We start from the raw sequence: 24,570 nt of genomic DNA on the forward strand, positions 1-24,570 counted from the left end.
CACCCAAAACGTTTTCGATCTCAAACAGGAGTTCCATCTGTTCCAGATCCTCCTAATTTCTCCAAAGCTTCACAATTCAAAGGAGGTTGGAATAAAGTTCTTTTAACAGAAACCATGTAAGATGCAATTACAGAACAGCAAACCTGATCGTACTGGCTCTGCTCACGGCAGTGTGTGTGTTATCAAAACGCTGGAGGAACACAGGACGTGAATACATGATATTTGAAACTCATCTGTGCTACCCTAGATGGATACAGAATCAGAAACAAAAAAAAAAGCTGCCACTTAGAATTTTTAACTTCATACAAATGTAAGCTGTCACAAAATACCTTTGCATTGTGTTCGTACTACTGGGAAAAGCTGCCATTCTTTTATTAACAATTCTGCCCAGCATTTCTCAGTCACTGCACATTAGAACCAGCAGCTGGAGAGTTTTGAGTGATAATGAAACCTATAACAAGCCATCTTCAGCTGTCTTTTCCAAACAATAAGGGAATTAAAATTTCAATTTAAATGCAGAGGTTTGAAACACGCTTCAGTGGCAAAATTACTTCAATTAATGTGAGTGGAATACAAAGAACAGACTGCAGAAATGTGATGCAGCAACCCGAAATTATGCCATTAGAGTGTTTGCATCAACCTAACACTGACTGCAAAGGTCTCATTTCGACTGTACGTATCGCAGGGCTGCAGGCAACAATATTAATCAGCGCTCCAATTTCAACGTGAGGGAGGCAGGCTCCTTCTCAGATCACTTTGGGCTCTTTATAAGCCACGAGCATCTGTTTACCTTGAGGAATGAAACAAAAGGACAGAGAGATCTATAAACACTCTGCATCCCTGACAGTTGAGTAATTATTTTACATAATATTCATATCCTATAAATGGAGAAAGGAAGTATCCTGCAGCCAGTGAGCTATTACAACATCACAGCCTTGCAGAGGCAGTGTTAACAGAAGATGGCAGAAGCCAGCGAGCCTGTGGTGATTTTTGTCTATGAAAAAGCTCTAAATGCAGGTAGGTTACTATTTCTTTATTACAGGTACCCTTGTCTTCAAGCGAGAACTGCAAGTGTTAATGAACGGCTGAAATGGCGTGTTCAATTTTCACTTGAGGTTTCTTCTCCATTCTTTGATATAAAAAAAATAAAATCAAACAGCTGCTTTTTATGTCATAGAATCTTAAGGTTGGAAGAGACCTCCAAGATCATCAAGTCCAACTACCAACCCAACACCACCACGCCCACTAGATCATGTCCTGGAGTGCCACATCTACCCATTCTTTGAACACCTTCAGGGATGGTGACTCCACCACTTCCCTGGGCAGCCGTTCCAGCGCCTGACCACTCTTTCAGTAGAGAAGTGTTTCCTCATATCCAGCCTAAACCTCCCCTGCCTCAACTTGAAGCCATTTCCTCTTGTCCTACCACAAGTTATCTGGAAGAAGATACCAACACCTGCCCCTCTACAACCTCCTTTCATGTAGCTGTAGAGAGCAATGAGGTCAGTGAGTCGCAGAGAGCAATAAATATCATTATGATTTGATTTCTTAAAACAACAACAAAAAAAAACCAAATAAAAAACAAACAAACAAAAAAGTATTGTATTCTGGAAAACAAATCAACCAACCACAAAAACCAGCATGGTATACTACACGAGTCCATACCTCAGTGAAGTCTAACACCTGCTCCATCTCATAGCCTTGGGCAACCTTACCTACACACACAAGTATGCGTGTATGTATACATAAAAAAATTACACACACTATAGTCCTGGTTCTGGCTAGAACAGAGTTAATACCGGCTAGTTCAGTCGGTAGAGGATGAGACACAATCTCCACGTTGGGTGCCAAAATAACTGTCGTAGTTCAGCCCCGCTCAGGACCAAGCTACCCAGTCTCCCGCTCATTCCCCCCACCCTCCAGTGGGACAGGGAGGAGAACTGGTAAAGAAAAGAAGGCAAAACCCATGGGTTCAGATAAAAAAAAGTTTAAGAGAATAACAGAAGAACACAAAACAGAGATGAAAAACAAAGAAACAAAACTAATAACAGAAAATACCGAAGCACGTAATTTTCAGTACCATAGCTCACGGTGGATCCTGATGCCAGCTTCCTCCCGAGTAGCAGGAGCCTCCTCTCAGCACCCTGCTCACTGATACACTGAGAAGGGTGTCACACGGGATGGAACAGCCCTCTGGCCAATTTGGGTAACCTGTCCCAGCTGTTGGCTAACCGGTAACCTATCCCAGCTGTGTCCCCCAGCCACAGGTGCCACCAGCTCCAGTTCCCCTCCCAGCTCAGGTGAAAATGAACTCTATCCTAGCCAGAACCAGGAGAGCTCTATATTGCAAACCATTAAGATATTGCAAATACATACACTGCAAACTGTTTCAAAAGCATATTATACTACAAATCCTAAGTATTGTTATTTTTCTTCTTACACTTCCTATTTTATGTTCCAGATAGGAAATTAATTTTCTGGGATTTCCTTCTGAAAATTATTTTTTTTAAATTAAAAAAAAAAAATACACACACAAACAAAAATCCAACCAAACAAAACCAAGCAAACTGGCAAGTCCATCAGTAAAAGAAAGCACAAACTGGTTAACATTTCAATCAATACTGATGTTAACTCTGAATACTGTAGTTTTCCCCCCTCACACTGAACGCTCTTACTTTACATCTACTTCTTTATCTCTCATAATTGAAAATATCAGACAAACACCACACTCCAATTTCCTACATCAGAAACCTGACAAACGTTTTGGCAAAACCTGACTACACTCTTCTTGTATATCCTGCCTCAAATCACTGAGCTGCTGCTCCGTTTTCAGGAATTCTAATAGGTGTTACGTAACAGTTTAGAAAGTATCAAAAAAATTCCATTCTACATTACAGAACAGAAATGGATATATAACCCACTTCAGACAGTTTACAATATGGTGGGAAAGATCTAAGACAATAGTTCACACTAAAAGCACGGTGAGACTCTAAGAAGAGTACAATGAGGGTTCCTGGAAGATGGCTTTAAAAAGGAACAAAGGGAAAAGTGTGACCAGATTATAGAAAGCTGATTGCACCACGTGTGGCACAAAAACACAACAGGAGTAACAGAAAACAACATGAAGGTGATGGCAGTGTGAAACCAGACAAGAGGATGCGACAGCAACAACAAAAATCCAGATAGGGTTACACATGCCATCGGAGAAAGGCATGAGGAGACTGACATTAAATGTTCTGGAGGGAACAAGTTAAGTTCTACAAAGTCATATTTAAGGTAAAATGAGATAAAATGGAATGAAGGAAATTGAAGTTCAAGTCTGGGCTCTAGGAATATGAGGTGACAACGCTCTTTACCCTGTTATAACGACTCATTAAAAAAAGTGAAGAAGCACAGCTAAGAAATAAAAAAGGATAGTAAAGTTAAAAAAAAAATAACCACAAAATAACAAAAGAAGGCAATGAAAGGATTTCCTTAAAGGCATTCTCTGGCAAATAGAAAGAGGAATACGAATAGACATACTACTTTTGCCTTCACTTTTGAATCACAGACTGCTTAAGTTTGGAGAGGACCTCTAGAGACAAGCACAGTGACCTACAGCCAGTTACCCAGGATCTCATCCAGTCTGGTTTTAACAATTTTCCATGTACGGAGATTCCACAACCTCTCTGGGCAATCTGTTCCAGTGTTCAACCACCCTTACAATAAAAAAGTCTGCCTCTGTTTTCTCTGGACCCTCCCACTTGAGATTTATAACCCTGAGGTTTCTCTTCTCAAAATCAAGTAGTCCCAGCCTCTCCTTATGTATGAGACCCTCCTGTCCCTTAACCATCTTTGTGATCTTTCACTAGACTTGAGCCAGTAACTCCATTTCTCTCTTGAACTGGAGAGCCCAGAAGTGGACTCAGCACTCCACACGTCAGGACTGTGTAGAGGGGAAGGATTAACTCCCCTGTGAAGTTTTTACCTACTGGTAGAAGACAGGTCTAGGAAAGAAAGGACTGGAGCCTGGTGAGGAAGTGTGCTTGTTACATTCAGAAACAAAAGGGGGGGAGGGGGGGAAGATTGTTACTAGAGAAGTTCAGGAAACTTCTATCTGCACCACAAGACTGGAATTGAAAGGTATGCTTATAAAAGAGATGGAACTGAAACACAAAAACACTTGAAGGGAGGGAGAAAGATTAAAAAGAGCTAGAAATAAGTAGAAAGGATTGAGAGCCCTGGTAAAAGACCTAGAGGAAAACACCTGAATGGTGAAAGACAGTCTCCCCTCTGAATAATGATCAAAGTTGTGAGTATGTTCTGAAGATTAAATACGACAGGAACAGGATAGTTCTTCCATAACAAAAATGATTTTGAAATAATTGGTAAGACAGAAAGAAAGAAGATGATACAGGCAGGTGTCTGGGAAATTAATTTTAAAATAAAGCACTATGTTGCAAAAGCAGAAGAAAATCCTACGTGCAGATCGAACGGGTAAAGAACCAGATGGTGACAGAAAGCACCAGGATCAGGATAAGTAAACAGGTAAAGACAGCTCTGAAAGACTAGAGTTAACCGAACAGGACGGGAGACTGCAACCCTAAGCCCAGTCAGGAAGGATCAGAACAAAACCAAATGAAAATTGCATTATAAGAAATCAGCAAGTGACAAAAGAAGAAACTAAGCAGGGAAAAAAGCAAATAACACAGACAGCAGATCTGTCTGCAGATTATCAGACAGCTAACCAGTGTGTTTGTGGTGGGTACTGGCCCAGCGTGAGGTACCACATCTTACCAGCATGTCCGTTGCGTTGAGGTAGTGCTTGCTGGCCATGCACTGTTCCAGTTTCTGAGGCACCTGCTTGATGTTCTCTATCTCATCCAGCAAATTCAGGACATGTTTGTGTTCAATCCCTTCAATCCACAGCTTGCGCAACTCATCCCGCTTGCAGTGCAGCAGCATCTTGCACGATAGCAGATTCTCCTTCACCTATAAGCAACATGTCAAAAGCCTAATTAAATCTGTCCTTGTAACAAGCACTTCTCACACAGATCAGCCCTTTCCCACATTTACTTTATTAGGAACTCCAAAAATATCACAAGGCTATAAATCAAATCCACGTTCCTTAAAATTTCTGGTTGTTCCTCTGGCTGAAGGGAAACATGTAGTACGTACAAACTGGAACTGCTTTCATAGTCAAATGGTTTTCAGTGCAAGTTTTGCACCACTGGTGAAAATTTAACTGAACTATCATAATGCGAACAAACACAGGATCCTATTAACCACGACCAAAGACTAATTTGCACATTTTCCAAAAATCAATTCAGTATTTTGGCATACAGCAAGAATCCCATTTTCAGTGAAAGCAAATAAGCCACTGCTAATTTTTCTGCTGTAAACATTTTCCATCTGCCTATTAAATCTTTTGGCACATCTCCTCCTTTCTTCAAGTTTGGTGTCCATTTCTTGAAACGTGATTATCTAAGAGCACAACCATTTCCTAATACCTCAAGCAGTACCAATTTTTTTTTTTTTTTTAAGAGATACGCTTTCACCAGAACAAATAGCAGTTAAGGTACAGTTCAATTCAACATTTCCATTATTTATCAAGGACACTACATCACCCAGAGAAACACCTTTGTGTTTGCCATTCAGTTTGTTTTCAAGCCTCATGCCATCCTCTCTAGCTGGCAAAGTCTCTACTATTCTACCCAATTTAAGAAACATTCGAGAGTTTTTCTTCTCCATTCTTTCTGCTCAAGCGCACAGCCCGCACTCCCTGCTTTCAGGTTCTCCCAATATCTGCTGGTAAGGTCAGTATAACCTAGCTTCTCCTGCATAATGCAAATCAATAATACATATTAAAATGGGGAAGCAATTAACAACAGTTTCACACATTGCTTTCACACTACTCTTGTTTTTGTGATAAGTTATGAATACTTAGGGTCCAACCTTCTCTCAGGCTGAACTCTCACTGAATTACACATGAAGAGAGACTCTCAGAAGTAGGTCCTTCAATTTATTTTTAAATAATGAGCCTTCAGAGCACTCCTGAAATACCACTTCAGCCACACGTTCTCCTACCTTGTCCGTTGAAAGGTAGTTTAAAAAAAAATACATCAGACACATAGATGGACCAAAATACAGACAACTGGTAAGTAACAATAGCTACCTAAGGCAGCCTCCATCCAGAGTCAGGAGAGGTTTCAATACAATAACATTGGACTCTGAAATACCCTTCTGAAAAGAATAACATAGATAAATCCTCAGTCAACAGAAAAAAAAAAAAGCTAATGTAAAACTGTCATAACTTGCTGCAAAAGCAGAGGCAAACTAAAATGCATGCAGAGTTCATTTCAGTCTTAATCCCCGTTCAACACCTTAATTTAAAATGTTTCCCTGACCTAGCATATCGTCATCAGTGGACTGCTGCTACATAGACCCAAATTAGGTCAGCAAAACAATTGTGGGGCTAGAAAGAATCTCACAAGACATTCCTACTCCTGTCCTTGCAAGAAAGAAGTTCAACTATATCTACATTTGGGAGCAAGCCAAGGAATGAACCTCCCCTGGTTAGGCCAAATTGTTTCTACTGCATAATTTAGTTTTACAGCAGTAACACCTCTAACACTAGATACAAAACTAAGCCCTTCCCAACAGGATTCATACAAGAATTGACTACAAAATGTAGACACACAGAGGGATCCGGACTATTTATCATTTCCACAATTCCTAATGCAAGTAAACGCTTGTGCAATCACCTACCTTCCACAAAAGGGGAACATCAAAAGAAAGTCTGATAGTGTAACACAGATTGATGACAAACCAGATCCGGAGCCTCCCATGAGATTAGGTCAAACCTGCTTCAATATATATTGACCGAAACTAATAAGAAAACTTAAATATCAAAAGATCCTTCACCCTTACAGTCCTCCTTCTAGGCGGGACCAAAAGGTCACACCCTATATGTTTGGTTTGACCTCTGCAAAGCTTAGTCCACTGTGTGTACGCAGGCCATTGGCTACCATTTACTTCAAATTTAGTGCAATTGATCTCTGCTTTCAAAGTGCTGAGCTTTGTACATAAATCCTAGAATGAACTCTTACCCTTGGAAAACATCAGAACAGTCTCATTTTCTTTGAAAATGCTAAATAAATTTTAAAAGTCAGAAGGGTCAGTAAATGGCCCCAGAAGGGTAAAAGCCTACTGCTCCTAAAGCACTGCTGTGAAAGGTTTTAAGCTGAGACCTTCACAGAGTCAGGGGAAAAAAAAAAAATATAATAAATTTGGTACCTAGTTTGCAAAGTTTAGGTACAGCAAACTCCACAGGAAGTAAAAGATAGGACAGGAGTCCAAAGAACTAATCTATCACTGCACGGAGAGAGCAGATGGAACAAGTCCACAACAAAGAGCGGCAGTGTTATTTACTGGCACGCTACCGAAGTGTGAGCACTCAAAATACAGAAAGATACAGAGGCACAGAGTTCATATGCATTCACACAACAGAACTGAGTTTGGAAATAGCATCAAAACTCATATTCTCCGAGCGAAAAGCAAGCTGATGAATCACCCAGACTATTCAGGAGGTGGTTGGAGGCCAACATATCAAAACATGAACAGATTAGATGGAAAGGTGTTAGCTTAGCAGCCCTTAGACTTCAAAAACCTGATAGCAACACGCCCAGACAATAAATGAACTGAGGGCACCGCAAAGCTTTGTGCTTCATATTCACCTCTCGCTTTGCTTTTTAATTACTTGTGTTCTCAAACAACAGAGAGACCCTATGGAAAACATGCTGCCAGCAGACATAGCCTGGGACCACTGGGTTAGTTCTGGGTGGTCCGCTCCTGGCCACGCCACAGAGCAACTTGAAAATCAGGGCTAGTTCAGAATTAGTGGGTAACAGTGTTTTCCCAAGTAAATTTTTAGTTCAGTTCAGAATGATGACAAGTAGCTGGAAAAGAGAGAGAGAAATAAAAGGTTAAAATGGGAGCTTACAACATTACTGTACCAATAAAAGGACAGCAGAGAGTTAAAAAGAGTTGCACAGATCCGTACCCAGAGCACACTGGATCAAGCAAACACAGAAACACACGCAAAGCTAGACCTCACCTGTTTGATCTTATTGCGCGAGTTGGTGATACGCTCTGTGATGCTCTGGTACGTGCGGATCGCAGTGGTGAGCTCGGTGTAGTGCTGGACAATGAGCTCATCCAAATCCCTGTCACATTTCTCATAAGCTTCTTCCAGGCGGCCTTTCTCATTCTCTCGGTCCTCAACATCATCACTGGTAGATAAAGTCCTAAGGAGAAAAATTGAAAAACAGAGATGTTTTGAAATTATCTATAAGTATAGAAAGCCTTTGCCTAAAAAATGCACTACCTGCTGCACACCAGTCACTCTTATTAGTCTACACACTTCATTGAGTTAAGTTTATTTCTGCTAAATGTGTCTGTCTGGTGCTCAGTAGAGAACAATGTACTTCAACAAAATAAAAAAAAAAAAATCCATAAATATTTTGGTTTATTATTTCCCCAATTTTCAGACGCTTCAGAGCTTTTTTACTACATTAGTGATTTATGAAAAGGGAAAGTTATCTATTAGTTATCATATTTCAGAGAGACATTAATATGGGCACAGTGTAACATCTGAAATGTATCCTGATTTATTACCTACAAAGAACTAGAAAGAAGAAATTCTACGTTAGACGTAGGGACCAGTGCAATTATTTGTTTGGAGTGCTGCAGTTACTACTGCTTACCCGCCAAAAGTGCACTAGGGGTGTCACAAGTACATAGAGAAATCCATCAAAAGCCTACCCATGCCTTCCAACAGTCAATTTGTTTTCAAACATACGCCAGTACAGAGAAGAAGTGTCACGGGCCCTTATTCCCCCATCTCATTTATTTCAACCTCTGAGTAACATCATCTAGTGAGAGTTTAAATATTTATTTAAAAAAAAAAAAAAAATCAGTGAAGTTAAAGATTCCAACAAAACTATTGAAAATTTAATGAAACAAGCAAAGGAAACAAAAGTTTCTTAGTGCCTCTCCAAATTTCAGAGAGTTACTCAAGAATCAATACAACCTTCTCTTTCTTGCTCTCACTCTTCATCCCGCTCATCCCCTCTTGAGACCCATTCTCCCACCAGATCCAGCAGCTCATACCTGGAATGACTCGATCACACTACCAGGAGGCAGCAATAGCCAAAAAGACATTCTTACATCCTAGAGTAGGCAGCACTCAAAAAGTTATTTTCTGAAAAAAAAGTCATCCTGAATTTTCCTCTTCCTTTCTCCTTGGGAGGGTAGCTATGGTCCATACAGGTTTCCGTTTCACATCAGCAACACAGACATTGAAAACTGTGCGCTTCATGGTGAAAAAGAGAAAACTCCTTTAGCACCAGTTACAGTAGTTACGACCTACACACTTGTATATCACAACCTTAAGAACCGGCAATGGTGAATTCTGTAGCTCTACTGACCACTTCTGAACCACCTGAAAGAACTTATGATGAGAAAATAAGCAAGACTAAAGATACTAAAAAAAAAAAAAAAAAGAATTCTGCCATACAAGCTGTTTTGGATCATAGGCTTGAACACCGCAAAACAGTCACAACTTTCAAAGAAATCTGGAGCGCCTACTTACTGAAAGTGAGATGCCTTTAAAAACACAACCAGTAGAGCATGAACACGTGGAGACCTTTATTTCATTTAAATCACACTAGCTCAGGCCTCTGAACTGAGGCACCACCTTAAGATGGTATGCATCCTACACTGAAAGAGTATAAAACCAGTAAGAGACTAGAACAAGCATTGTTTCCAACCAAAAAGACTGGGAAAAAATACACCACCAGGACCAAGAGAGAAGTTCTTGAGTTTTTTCCAAAACTTCTAGTTCACTACTCTTTCTTCTCTTCAAAGCAAAACAACAGGCTGCATCACCTACTCAAGGGCTCCATCCCTAAAAAGAACAGAGGAAAAAAAAAAAAAAAAGCAAAGCCATTTCACAGGGGATCACGATCCCAGAAAGAGCAGCTAAGACAACTCAAGTGAGCAAGCAAATCTGTACTACCATATGGAACACTGCGCGAGAGGAGCACACGCACGCTTGTCCTACTCAACTACTGAAGAGGACAGAGGAACTACAGCTAAAATATATCCTACAACACCCTAAAAGAAGCCAATGTACCCAAGTGATGTATCTTATTTTACAGTTTTAACACTCCTTTTCCCTTTCAGATGGCAGTGGCAGAAGGCCGTAAGAGACAGCACATGGAAACGAGGAGAAGAGATCCTCTTTCTTTTTGTTACGCCTCAGACTGAGCATGGGTGCCTCATAGCCTCCTCCCCGCTCCCAGATACCAAGAGCTGCACATTTTACAGGGGATGTGGGTGCACCTCTCCTCTTGCACAAAGAACATGCAGAGATGAGGACCTCCCTCCCCATTCCACTGACAGCGTAGCTTCTTCCGATGAATAAAATGTATTTGTAGCATTTCAAGTTCAATGCTTCATGGTAGCTACAGAAACAGGAATGCTTTCTAATATTGTTACACTAATATTCTACTCCCAAACATACTTAGTTGTGCCTTAAATCACATTTTCACAAGAAAATACATTTTTCTTAATTTGTACTGTATGCAAAGCACTTTAATAAAATGCAAACAGGACCTAGAAAGTAAGAACAGTAGTGCAGCAGTTTGAAAATAACCTTAGATTTAAGAAATCTGGGTTACAGCATCTGCTCTACCATAAACCTCTGACATTGTGCTTGCAGCACCCTCACATTGCAGAGTGCGTCTCGACGGTAGAGTGTGAACTACACACAGCTCGTAGCTGCTACAGACTCCTGATGGAAATACCTGCACTTCAGCAGAACGGGCTGAGCCGGCAGATCCGTGTCCTTGTGGCCCAGTTTCTCTTTCTCACCTGGGGAACACACAGCACTGGTTCCTCAAACAAGCGAGCCGCGATTACGTGCACTAAGTACTACGGAAACACTCAGCACCGTTAGCAGGGGTCACACAAACACTTCAGACAAAGTGACGTGTGAAGACGTGCTAGAAAACAAAGTTAAGCATAGAATTAATGCAACAGTATTAAACAGACAGTACTTGTGAGAGGCAGCGAAGCCTGGGTGCATGCTGTAATAGATTAATAGAAAGCATGTGCAAGGATGTGTTTGGCAGTAAATCATCCGCCATTAAGAGCTCTTGCAGATGAGTACGCTTCCATTGTGAAGAACTGCTTATTTTTGCCAGAGGAACGTTCATCAGCATGGTTACGCTGGACAGGAAAGTATATCTTTTTTAGGAACTGACATATTGTTTCAGTTCGAAGCTGAACGATATTGCTTGTCTCAGTAGTTAATGAAAACATCGATTCTCCAACCTGCGTTATGGATTGCAGGAGAATCGTGGACTGCAGACAACGTAGAAGCAGAACCAAATTGGCCTGTATGAGGGACTAGAAAAGGTTTTAGTTTTAATCAAACAAAACTCAACTTCAACATTCTTGATCTGCCAGAGCTGTTCAAGCTTTGGCTGAATCCATCTGCAATGCCAGCAGATGGTTACAAAAGCTGAAGATCTTTCTCAAAGGCTAAGACTGCACCACCGTAACGTCAGAGGGTGTCACAAGCCTTTCCGAACGCTCCAGCAAGTTCCTGCCCACCTTCGGCTTCCTAACAGCTTCCAGTCACACCCATATTTTTAAGGTAGATTCAAATTGTGCTGCCTGGTTGTTTTTGTCCTTGTCATTGAGTTTAGCTTGCCCTCTATAGGGAATTTTTTTTTTTTTTTTTTGCTAAAAACGCTTGACATTTGCACAGCCAAAACAGAGATGTTTACAGAGCCTGAGAGAGAGGTCACAACAGGACCTGCATCTTAGAAACCACAAAATACACCAGAAGAAGGACAAAGGCAGTATAGCTTTGTGAGATACCACAAGGTTATTCCTACAGAAATGACATAATGACAATGTCTTAACTAAAAGTATCTATTTTAGTTGTCATTTTGCTATTTGTCTGCTTAAATATAAAATATAAAATATACATTTGCTGCCACCTCCAGCAAAATCAAGATGCTGGGGGGGGGGGGGCTTCACCTGGCTGAGGATTACATGCCTTCTCACACAGTCTAAACTCCAAAGACCTAATCTTTTAAACACACAACACAGCCAGAGAGCACGAAAATATTGCCAACCTACAGTAAAAAGAAGGATAACAGGAATACAGAGGTCTAAAGGCTCCAGTCCATCCCACCTGACTTCAGGAACCTGAGCCATACACGCTGGGAACACAGTTGCCAATTAAAGTCTTTTTCTACACTTACAGTTCTCTGAAAAATGAGCTTAATACACAGTGGTAGCCCAGAATCCAACAAGATGAGAGCAAGACAAAGGAATCGCTCTGCTGCTGCATAAAAACTTACTGTGCCCACACTTAAGAGTGATGTGTAGGGTTCTGGTCTCCTCTCTTTTCTGTTGCCCTTGGAAGGGAAACCAAAACAACAGAGGGGATGAAGCAGCTGTTCTCTGCAGAGATGCTAAGGCCAAGACTCTTCACTTTGCTAAAGAAAAGGCTGAAAGGAGATACGACTGGGGTCTGCAGAAGTCAGAAACGAGATTATTAACGTAAATGCAAACCAGTTTTTCACCAAATCATGCACCACTAGAACTAGCAGCACTTGTTGAATTGAACAGGAGATCAGTTAAAAAAAAAAAGGTTAAAGCACACTTACACTTTAGGCAGTGAACTCCTGAATCTTGCTGCAGGATTTGAGGCTCACAGGATCAGAAAAAGGACTTAAATGTATCCAGAGACAAGAGGTGAAGACAAATACTGAAAGAAACTACCTGGAATGTGTCCTCCAACATCCCTAAGTCACCACTGCAGACACAAGGGAAATACAGAGGCAACAGACACCAACAAGCAGCCAGGTGTGAATCATCTCTCCAACATTTGGTACGACCACTGTCAGAGACAAACTACCAAGCTGGAGGAACCACGAGTCTGCCTCAATAGAGCAATTCTTTGGTCTTATCCTCTGGAAGGTTCCAGTAATTCAGATGATCTAAAGCTGAGTAATGTTTTGGAGGTGACGTTACGTGACTCCTGCACATGGACGTACAGTAAGTGCCGACACTGAGCCCTCCCTTCACCTTACCAGGATATTTCAGCATCCAAACCTGCAAGACGACCAGACAACCATGATCCATCCTTGCAGAGTCCCAGGTGAAACCACTGTGCTGTCAGGCAGCAGGAGAGGGGAGAAGAGAAGAGCTAAGGACTTTGGCAAAACACTGCTTTGTACATCCCAGGGACGCACCCACCAAGGACAAGACCTTATTAGCACACCGTTACGTATTTTTCCAGCCTGTGATCCTATCCTGCAAGACTCGAACTCAATGGAAGTTTCAGGCTCAGTCAACTGCTATGTTCCAAGATTTCCAGCTGGCTCTGTCAGATGCCCCAGCTGGGAAATCTTCCCAGAACTAACACCTGTATTGGGAACCTCTTGTTTTCTTTAATTATCTGTTTGGGGAAAATATTGTAGAAACAAGCGTCCTTAAATATATAAGTCATTATTTTGGCAAGAAAAATTTACCTGTATTTACAGCCCTTTAGTGTGTTCTAGTTTAAAGAGACCACTTACTACGCCAAAAGGGATAAATAATTCTACCCAACAAAGAATTTAAGCCTAATAGGTTTTTCCCCTCCACCCATGTGAGTTTGCCCTAAAGACCGGTAGATTATTTCTTTCTATAGAATAAATCACAACCCAAGATGCAAATAGGAAAAAAAAAAAAAAAAGCAACAGAGACTGCCGCTTCATTTATTTTACTGAAAGACCAGCAAGTTTCAACAGTATGAGGTCTTGGTTTTTAGGACTTGGTCATTTCCAGTCATTATAGGAATCCGGATTAAAAGGAACAGAAGAGAAGTGCATGTGTGATCCATCCCACGATCACGTACTGAAGAACCATCAAAGAGCACTCAGAGAAAAGCAAAACCCTTCTTCAATGGATGCAAATAAGCAATATACAAATAAACAAGAGGAAGTGAAGCTGGTTTAAGCCAAAATGTCAGAAATAAGCATGCTATAAAGCTGTGAATGCTTCTTCTAGTTTGTTTTTTTTTAATCATATTAAACCTTTTCCCAATATAATAATTTACATTTTTGTCCACCATGGCTGCAATATATAAATTTCTGCAACATATCCAAAAGCAGTACGAGCACTGACAACCGCTTACAGCCACCAGTAAGACCCTTCTGCTTGTGTTCTTCTGAAGTCACTGTATCAACCAGAGGAGGCTTCACCTTACCTACTTAAACCAAAAACTAACTCGCCATCTGCTCTCTACTCCAGTAATTCATTACCATGTATTTTACTCCTTCAAAAATACAACATTAAAGTCTCGAAGTCTAGCAGTATCTGTAACTACAGAAAGAAGCCATGTCACTTTGAATCTGAAACATTGCGTGTACACCTGAATTTCCCACCTAAGCGCCTTGATACAGGAGCCATTTCTTTTTCTTGCTCTGGAAAAAAAAAATAAAAATAAAAGCAAAGCAAGGAATACTTAATATTCTTGAGATTATATATGTTCCTGCTAACACTGCAGAAAAGTAAGCCAAGGGCATCTTTGCTTTTTTCAGTTCTATTAAAATGTGTGGCAAGGAAGAAGAAGAGTCAACACACTGTTTGCCAAATAGAAAGGATCAAAATTGTTTGGGAAAGGAACTTTGCAGACAGAACTTTGAAGGGGGAATTACAAAACAGGACAGGATTATGAAACACCGATGAATTTACATTAGCTTTTTAGAACTCCCTGAAAAGCAAAAGCATTCAAAACATACGATAAACAGAAGAAACGTTGATTTAGAAAGCAAGTCCGTGCAGGTTATGAACTCAGTGGGGATCTCCAGTAGGGTTCCCCAATCAGTTCACTTGTCTTTTCATTTTCATTTTTCTAAATGAGAATCCGCCTCCCCTGTAAGATACCTGTCATTTGTACTTGGCAGCTGGCTGGCTGCATATGCCTGTCTCATTAGCAAGAGCTCAATAGGATTAGAATAATTCCAACTGGATATTAGTCTGCTAAGAGACATTTTTATGCTACAGTGAAACAGAAATTCACTGAGCCAAATCTCATTGACTTTTGATTTTACACAGTTAAAAATACAGATTACACAAATGCAAAATGCTTAATTCACTGGAGACACTTCCACATCCAGAAGACAGGACAGAGGAGATGATGATCAGACACAATCCTGAAATGTTTTTCTCATGGGCTCCGCAATGTATTTCATACAAGAAAAAAAAAAAAAAAAAAAAAAGAAAAAAATTAACCATGCTATTTCCCCTGAGGTCAGTGAATTTACACTGGAATTAGATTAATTAAAAAAAAAAAAAGTCCATTGGTACCGTTCATTTCAGTAGAAAGCGATCTGTAGATCACAAGCATTTCTGATGTCCGCTCTCCATCACCCAACTCAAATAACCAGCCCAGCAAGCAGGTGAAAAGACTTTTACAGGAGTCCTGAAGCACTGCCGTTCTGCGAGATGCCCAACGCCTGAAACTGCTTGGTACAACTGTTCATACCAAAGACAGAAATATCTCGTTTCCAAAGGTAAATACATAAGAAAATGTATTCACATTGATCCAATATAATTGCCATCTCTACCGTCTCTGCAAGGGGCTGGACCTTTCTAGAAAACCGAGTGAATGCCCCAGCTCCAGAAGAGCCCTCCTTCCTCAGCCCGCGTGAGGAAGGAGCAAAGCATCTTGGACTCGTCAGCACAACTAGGACCCAAAAGTACATTTCAATTGACCCTCACTAGTTGCTTTACAGCAGTTCAACAGATTGTAGTGATCAGAAGCTCAAGAGTCATTCAAAACACTGGGAGGCCAGAGTTCTGACTTCCGGATGCTTACCTATAAATGCTCATCGTGGTATTTAGAAGCAGCTGCAAAAGCCACTGGAATCATTAAAACCTCTTTCTCTCCACAGACCTCAGAGTCTCAGCACTTTCCTCTGAGCTGCAAAATGAAACCCTTCTCTCACTAAAACGCTGAGGAGCTTTGAGAAAGTCATGCAATGTCTCATTTTTATAATGCAGAAAATGCTACAGACTACAGCTACTACAGATGGTAGTAAATACATACAGTGCTTTGAAAATGCAACAGGTTAAGTAGGGATAAAAGAAATTTTCTTCTAAGAACCAGTGTAATTAACCTGGTCCCAGCAACAACCAACACCAGCAGACTCCACACACTGTATAATAAGATATTCTCACACTACTGACTTAGTGTTGGCTATTTCTTTGTGCTTTGACAAATCAACGTTTTTCATAGACTTATCCAAAATCCACAGGTGCCTGGGCTGCAGAACTACCACGTAATCTCATTTTCTCTGGAAACTTACTCCTATAGTGTGATGCATTAATTTGAGGAGGGGAAGAAAAAAAAAAGAAAAAAAAAAAACAAACTCTCCAGTGTTCAAACAACGCAAAAAAAAAAAAAAAAACCAGCAAAAAAAGGACAGAAAACAAGCCATAATTTCTTCACAAGCTAATAAAGTTATTTCACTGTTGTGAACTGAAAGAACATGATGTTTACTAAGCTATTCAACAGCAGAAGAAAACAAACACTGCTGCAGTACACATCATGTGGCACAACAGATAACCAGAGGAGTACAGAACTGCTACACAGAGAGGGTCAGCTGCAGAACTGTGAAGCAACTCACCTCCCTTCGTAACATGCTATTTTCCAGCTTCAAATGCACTCCAGCACCAAAACAGGATTTAACGTCACAGCTCCCAGCACCACACACAGATTCGTCTTTGTTCTGCGGAACACTCACGTTCCCACAAACGTGCACAGCTTATTTGCACTAAACTACTACAAAATAAGCTTTGACACGAACGAAACGCACAACAGGCTGCTTTGCTCAGTCCCCATATCAGCAAGCTGAGTGCAAACTGAGAATAGGCACAAGGGCAGTTACTAAGGAACGCTTTTTCTAGGACATCCTGCAATATTCAGTAGGAAAAGCCTTTGCAAAAGCAGCAACAGGCAGTGCTGCAGGTACTTCAGGGAGCCGCGGTGCCAAGGAGCTCAGGCTGGCAATACGTGCTGCTGAACCACACAACGTCAAGGGGACCGGGAGTTTTGTTCACACACAGAGACACGTACAGCAAATGGGAAGATCTTTGGGTGCTTAAAGAAATCTCCTGATCTTCCTCTCAAACGGATGCATGAACAAATGAGTCTCCTCCACCTGCATTTTCAAATTGACTTTCCTGCTTGACAGTGAAGATTTCAGCGTATGCTGTCTTACTGGTGTACCTCAGTCTGAAGCATCAGAGAAGCAACCGCTTTATTTTCCTCTCTCTTCTATTCTACACGGGCAAATAACAGAAATAGGTCAGTCAGACAAATTCAGGAGTTTCTGAGCTCCAAATGCCCGTAGTCCAACCCCATTTTGGTTTGCAGTGTGCTGAATGCCCTTAACAGCACACACGAGCTCTCGGTCTTCTGAATCTGAATTCAGGGTGTGATCCACACCACTCCTGCTCCACCCAGTATCCTGTCACTGGAGTTCCTTCATTAGAGTGTTCTTTCCATCAAATCCTGTATTTAGTGCCCCCTCCCCTCCCTATTTTGCACCACAGTAAAAGTAAGTTAACATTAAACTTTAAGACTACCCCTTTACAGGCACCAACCTCAACATTACAGCTCCAGCAGGTATCAGATTTGAGACTCAACAAGAACTTGTTTACACTGGCAAACCTTCTATTTCCCCACACAGCCAGTATTATCAAGGGCTTTAGTCTCTTTTCCAGAACAGATGAGTAATTTCTTTTGCCAGCCCACTGTGAGTTTCCTACCTGCCCAATAAAACGTCAAAAGAATTAGATTAAATGTCAATTTTAAGAGAAAACTGTTAGTGTTAATGAATAATAAATGTTTCATTTCTGCAAATTTGCTTTTTCTGATGCCTCCAGCTAGGCTGGGTAGATAACTGTCTGCTTATTTTACCTAGCCTAAGGCCAGCCCTGTTAAGTATGATTACTACTAGGCTATGGATAGCCAACGGAGTCTTAATTATCAATTTCCTGACCAAAGAATTTGTTTCACGGGAAGACCATTGCAGTAACAGTATGTGGGCATTATGCTTCTGTGGATTTTTTTATTAAACAAAACTGAAAGCACAGATACTGCATGCAAAATGCAAATATGCACTTTAGAAAACAAATGTCTAGCACCTGCAATATGCTAGACAATTCTTGCAAGGAGGCATGGGCTCATTTTGCAGGACAGGACCATTCAGTCCCTGCTGCTTCTGACCCACTGCGGTACGTGTTCAGCATCTGCTCATCCCTGCAGAGCCCCTCTTCCTCTGCTCCACCATTATCAGAGGAGACATACGCAAATGTCTGGAGTACTGTGTCCAGCTCTGGAGCCCCCAACATCAGAAGGACATGGATAGAGAGTTGGGGTTGTTCAGCCTGGAGAAGAGGAGGCTCCAGGGAGACCTTAGAGCGGCCTCCCAGTGCCTAAAGGGGGCTGCAGGAAAGAGGAGGACAAACTCTTCAGTAGGGACTGTTGTGATGGGACTCAGGTAATGGTTTCAAAATAGAGGGAGGTTAACTTAGATTAGATTTTAAGGAAAATTTTTTTACAGTGTGAGTTGTAGAACACCGGAACAGGTTGCCCAGAGAGGTGGTGGATGCCTCATCCCTGGAAACATTCAAGGCCAGGTTGGACAGGGCTCTGAGCAACGTGATCCGCCTGCTCTTTGCAGAGGGGTTGCACTAGATGACCTTTGAAGGTCCCTTCCAACCCTAACTATTCTATGAGTCTATGATTCTATGAAATATTTGTGGTTAAAGGCAGAAGACAGTATTACATGGTGTACAGGTGCAGCTTGGAAATCCAGGAAGAATCCTCCCTTACTTTGGGATCAGGATTCTTTAGGCATGCAATTAGCTTACCTTCACTCAGTGTCACCGATGCAAATGAAAACACTCGTTAAAGACAGTGGGAAACACCAACAAAAAAAAAAAAAAAAAAAAAAGGCAAGCTGATCAAACTTAAATGTTTATCATCTGATCAGGAAAACGAACATTTCAGCGAAATGGAATTGAACAGAGTGCTGAATCACTGAGGGGATCAAACAAAGCTCCAATTTTAACAGCAATCCTCAGTAAACTTTCTGCCACCTGTTCCTACATTGCTCTGCACCACATCATACGCCTTGTTAAGCCTCCCCATTCCTCGCTTTAAAACACCTTTGAAGCTACAATAATACAACCAGCTTGTGGTATCAACTGCACACAACACAGCCTGGCTTAAAGCTAGTCTTGGTGAAGGTTCAGGTGACGTTTGGAAGCGTGGCATACTTACAGGACTCACGTTGTAAGCTTTTTCTCCAGCAAAAACAACGCCAGAAATCTGCTCAACAGAAGCAGCTTCTTAAGTACGCACTGCAGCCTTGAGAAAAATCGAATGTTTAAGGAATACACTGTGATCCATCGCTTCCAAAGAAGCTGAGCGAGGTTTTGAATGTTTGGCAGTTTGGATGACACAAACAGTAATTGTTACTGTCTGTCTTTGAAGTCTGCAGATCAAGAGTGCTGCACAGGTACTACACATCCATATTATAAAAACTCTCATGAATATATTTCACAACATACATACGTGCATCACTCTGGACAATAAAATTAATAGTTGGAATTAAGATAGTAAAATTATTAAAATTACCCTTCAGGAAGGAAAATTAGAGAAGAGGCTTTTATTTATTTATTTATTCTCCATTTTACACCACACCAAGGACCTAAAACACAAACCAGAATACAGTAAGCCTCTGCAAGGTATAAAAAAAGAAATAAATGCACGGCCTTAACCAACACAATTTTTCACCAACAAAGGATTTGTGGAGTGTAATGAATAAAGAGGTTGCTAGAAGCAACAAATAATCATTTAAGCAGAGCACTGTGGATGCCTCGAAAGACCAGTCTCCTCTCTGCAGGAAATAGCTGCAACATGCCAAGGAGACTTCAGTATTAAAAAGAAAAGAAAAAAAAAAAAAGAAACCTATTAGAATCTAGTTACTTTTCATAAAGCACTGCTTGCTGATGACCGTGGCCACACACCAATTACAGGATTTGCCTTCTGATTTCTGGTTTAAACCGTTGTGATCGTTACCAGACATTTATAGTGCGCTACCATCCGAAGGCCAACCGCACAGCTGCCCCGCTGCGAGACGCCGCTCAGACACACAGATGCTCTTTGTGGCAGGAAATCTAATAGACAAGCAACAACAACAGGTGAATAAAAGATTAGAGGTCAGGATGCGAGGGAAAGGGAACAAAATAACTGAGATGAGAGAGAGTCTCTGTCCACATCACAGCTGCCCAGCAGAAGCAATCGTAACCAGTTATTCAGACGCTGTCAAGTTGCAAATTATCACAGGAACCGCGGCAGAGAGTCTGAAGTGCAAGTTGTTGGGAGGATCAAGTGCTGACTTCACAGATGCATGGAAGATGCATACAAGTATTCTGCAAGAAGAAATACTGTAGGATAAAACGCACTAATTCATCAGTACCTTCTCCTTCTCAAAAACCTGTACATGGAAACAGAACATTACACAATTGGTCTGATCCTGATAATTTCAAGGACTGAGTCTGGCAGTTAAAACATCAAGCAACACCTAAGATCAAACATGCACTTTGAAAATGTTTATTGGAGGCACCTTACAAGTATTTAAGCCTCTGAGTTAATCAGAACAATAAGCATAAGTGAGGAAACAATCAAATCTGGTCCCTTCTGAAAATGAAGGTTTGGTTAGCTAGGTTTATTTTTCCCTAAGCTTTATTTTTACGGGTTTAAAAAAAAAAAAACTATATGGGAAAAGAGCCTGGCTGGAGCAGGTTTTCATCCTCCCGACTGCTGTGCCACAGTCGGTGTGCCGGTCTGCAAGACCTTACCAGTGCCTGTGTTTCAACAGGGTGCAATGAAGAAGTTTTGTAAAGCACCTTGGGAGAAGAACAACTGTACTTCAGCCCATGTCTACACGGCTCTACAAATTTCCAGAGGTTCATTAAACTAAATGGACTTATTTGAATTTTATAATTGAAAACTGTTGTCTTAAAGACAAGTCCCAAATGGGGTGATCTACAGCTTCCAGCACTGTTTAACCTCAAAGCACATAATCTGATAATACAAGTTTTGAAACCTCTGCAGAGTCTCATCAAATCCACTGTAAAAAGTCGGTTCCTTATGAAACAAAGTCAGCAAGAAGGAAAAAAAAATAATCCAACAGGTATTTAACAATTTAACTCAATAGCAACATGTTGAATGTTTTCTCTTTTTTTTTCACAGGTTAGTTGATTATTCCTACGAAATTCTGGATTTGAGGAAATTAATCAAAACATTCAGTAGACGAACTACTCCCTTCATGGATACAACGAGGTGCTGGAAAGAAGGCAGTCAAAACTTGCACCCTACAAGTCAATATGCATGGGAAACAGGGTATCACTGTAAACTGACTACAAAATTATAAACTATCTTCCCTTTAAAAAAAAAAAAAAAAAAAATTAAATCCTGAGGCCAACACACTTCATCCTCATCAAGGGGAACGCACGGCACCCAGCCTCCAGATGACCAGATCTCGATTGTACAAACAAAGAAATAACTCTCCACTACAAGAAACGGCAGAACTGAGTCTCTTCAAACTGCTGTTAAACACACAAAGTAAAGAGAGCACTATAAAACATTTTCCTCCTCTACTTACATTCCATTAATCTTTCATGCCGTTTACACAGTTGGTCAGAGCATTTTCAACAGACGCTGATGATCTTTTTGTCATTGAGGACTTGCAGAGATGTATGCGTGATCGCTGCAGTGAAAAGGCTGAGCAGCCTACAGCTATCTAAATAAATATAATCAGGGAATTCTTTATTTTGCTAAATTAACCAACCCTTAATCAAATTTCACCACACCAATACAAACAATGCAGGTATAGCTAGTCGTCAGCTGTTTCTGAAGCAAAGACTGGACTGCAGTCATTTAAGATGACAACTGCAACAGAAGAAGTCACGCTCCCCCCAATGTTTCCAACAGCAGCACATTAAGATGAAAAAAACCTCACACACAGGCAAAACCCTAACAACACCAGCTCACACCATTTTCCATCTTGGAAAAGGGACACAGAGAGCAGACAGACCCACAAAATGCCGGTTACACTGCTGGGCACAAGCTGAGCGACTCAGCAACCGCTCCACTGTGTGAGAACCTGGCTAGGACCGTCTCCGTGTACAGGAGACCACAGGTACCGACTCTCTACCTTTTTGCGTGGATCCAAAATATATTACCACCTTCCTAAGAGAAAACCAAAGTCCTAAGGATCAGTATTTTCAGATCTGCAAGAGCAGAGGCTGGACAATGCTACTAAGATCTGCCACCTGGATTTATGGTTCCCATGGAACTTGTGATCGTGTATGAACAAAATCGCCCACTTCCACTTCCCAGTTTTGCAAGGGTAGGCTGAACTCCAATGCCGCACACTGCATTGTCTAAAGCTAAAATAAGAGATGAAAAAGGAAATACCTTGAGCTTTTAACAAGGCATGGTCACACATAGCGTCCTTTCACCTACAGTTGTGTATTCACATCGGCACCCTCTCCCATTGCTGCCTCTAAGCGTAACCAAGTATCCGGATCAAGCTAAACCCAACACTTGTATAAAATGCATATATTTTATACAAGTGCCTCAAGATCATTTCAGGAAAATTTACAGTTTAAAACCCTATTCTGCCATATACAACTTCTCAATGAATTTCTGAGCTACTTGTCTTATAAAAGAACCGCTTTAGAGCACTGGAAAACACCATTAGCAATAAAAGCGGTTTTAAGAGACCATTATAGCACATACAGATCAGAATAACTCCGCTTTATTTCTTCTAGCAGCTATTTCCCAAATGTAACAATGAGGGCAACAGCTACGCATCCGTCTCCCTCACTCTACCTCACCAACTGGAATATCAGTTATATTACTTTAGACAGAAAGAGAAGACCAAATGCCAGGTCATTAGTGAGAATTCACTTAACAAAGTTCCCTGTAAATGTAATGAAAATAATGGCCAAAAAGCTTTAAAAAGAATTCCACTTGTGAAAAATGAAATACGTTCAATGTTTTTCACCTGTAATTTCAACTTCTGCAGACATGAAAGTAGGAAATGCACAATATCTTGCCTCACTTTTAGTTCTCCTTGACATCTGTCGTATGTGGTTGCCTGTGTGAAAGCTTAACACAAAGATTTCAATAAGGTCTTACGGAGTCACTGCTAAAGTTTGTTTTCTCCCAATTAAAGCAGTTATTAAAGGCCAGTTTTAAAAAATAGCAACCGTTAATTGGAAAGAAAAATGCCTAACAATAAATAAAAGGCAGACACATTCACCAATTAAAAATCTGACAAGATCTCTCAAAAAAAATAGCATTTGCTAAATGCCAGGTTGCTTGTTTCAGAGTACAAAAGCTGCTTCAAGCAGCTACCAACAAAACAAAAGGTTAAGGAAAATCAATATACATACACTTGTTTGTCCTCTGAAAGATTAAAAAAAAAAAAAATATTCCCTAAGTCATCCTCCAGCAGATGAGCAGAATTTTCTCCATTCTCTGCACTGTTTTTTAAAAAGACGTTGCCAAAGCCCATGTGATCACCATTAGATTTCTACAACAAAAGCTCCTGGTCTCCAGTGACAACATTTTGACCTTACAAAGTACCTTTTATTTACAGAACTTGAAGGACCTTTCTCATATGTGAAGGAATTAGCACGTTTTCAAAGTGGGCGTGCTGAGGCACGAGTGCAAGCTCTGTGCTTTCGGTCATTCAGCAGAAACACAGGGACAGAAGCTGTGAAGCCCCGATATCCAATATTCTGCTCTAGACGTCACAGTCCCAGGAGCTATGTCTTCTCGCAGCAAATAATGGTCATTTCTTCCCAGCAACGTGAGGACAAGCGCACACTGAAGACACTCTCACGTCCCCAAAAGGCACAGGGAGAAGGAAGGCTCCCCTGAGCCCCAACAAAGGTGGGGATTTTAACAGCAGATTTTGGAAACATTCATTAAGCTTCCCAAACACTCTTTACTTCTAAAATATGTATTGTTACGAACACACCTACCCTCTAAACCCTCTGTTTCTCCTTTAGGCGAAACAAGAGGGAAACTGTGCCCAAGAACTCGGTGTAACCCAGCAGCAGCACTGCTGAAGGTATGACTACGCTACCTCGTAACTCAGTTGCCCCAGCAGCTCCTGGCTCTTGGAATGGATCAGTTCTGTCCCGGGGCAGTGCTGCACATCATTCGCTCCTGACAGCGTTCCTACAGGCAGGAGAGACAGGGTACCAGGTACCGCTCCATCCACTGAATACAATTTTTTAATATTCCTGGAGGGCTGGTGCCCTCGTACTCCTGTAACGCTGGGCAGGAAACACAACCGCAGCCTAACACTACAAAACATTCCACCCGCGGGCTGCAAGCCAGGTTTTACAACGGTGAACAACCTGAACTGC

The 24,570-nt window shown here is 41.1% G+C and overlaps 1 protein-coding gene across 1 annotated transcript in view; it reads right to left on the reverse strand.

The window, feature by feature from the left end:
* The window catches only part of EXOC4 (exocyst complex component 4), a 393,362-nt gene that overhangs the window by 365,322 nt on the left and 3,470 nt on the right, over positions 1–24,570 (reverse strand). Inside the window, exons 2-3 of the mRNA XM_086744528.1 lie at positions 8,096–8,285; positions 4,777–4,971 (exon numbers count right to left, since the gene is read on the reverse strand). Coding sequence (XP_086600654.1) covers positions 4,777–4,971; positions 8,096–8,285 — 385 coding nt within the window. The remainder of the gene's footprint in view (positions 1–4,776; positions 4,972–8,095; positions 8,286–24,570) is intronic.

The sequence above is a fragment of the Chlamydotis macqueenii genome, chromosome 1 (genome assembly GCF_036417535.1).
Source record: "Chlamydotis macqueenii isolate bChlMac1 chromosome 1, bChlMac1.mat, whole genome shotgun sequence".
Lineage (NCBI taxonomy): Eukaryota > Metazoa > Chordata > Aves > Otidiformes > Otididae > Chlamydotis > Chlamydotis macqueenii.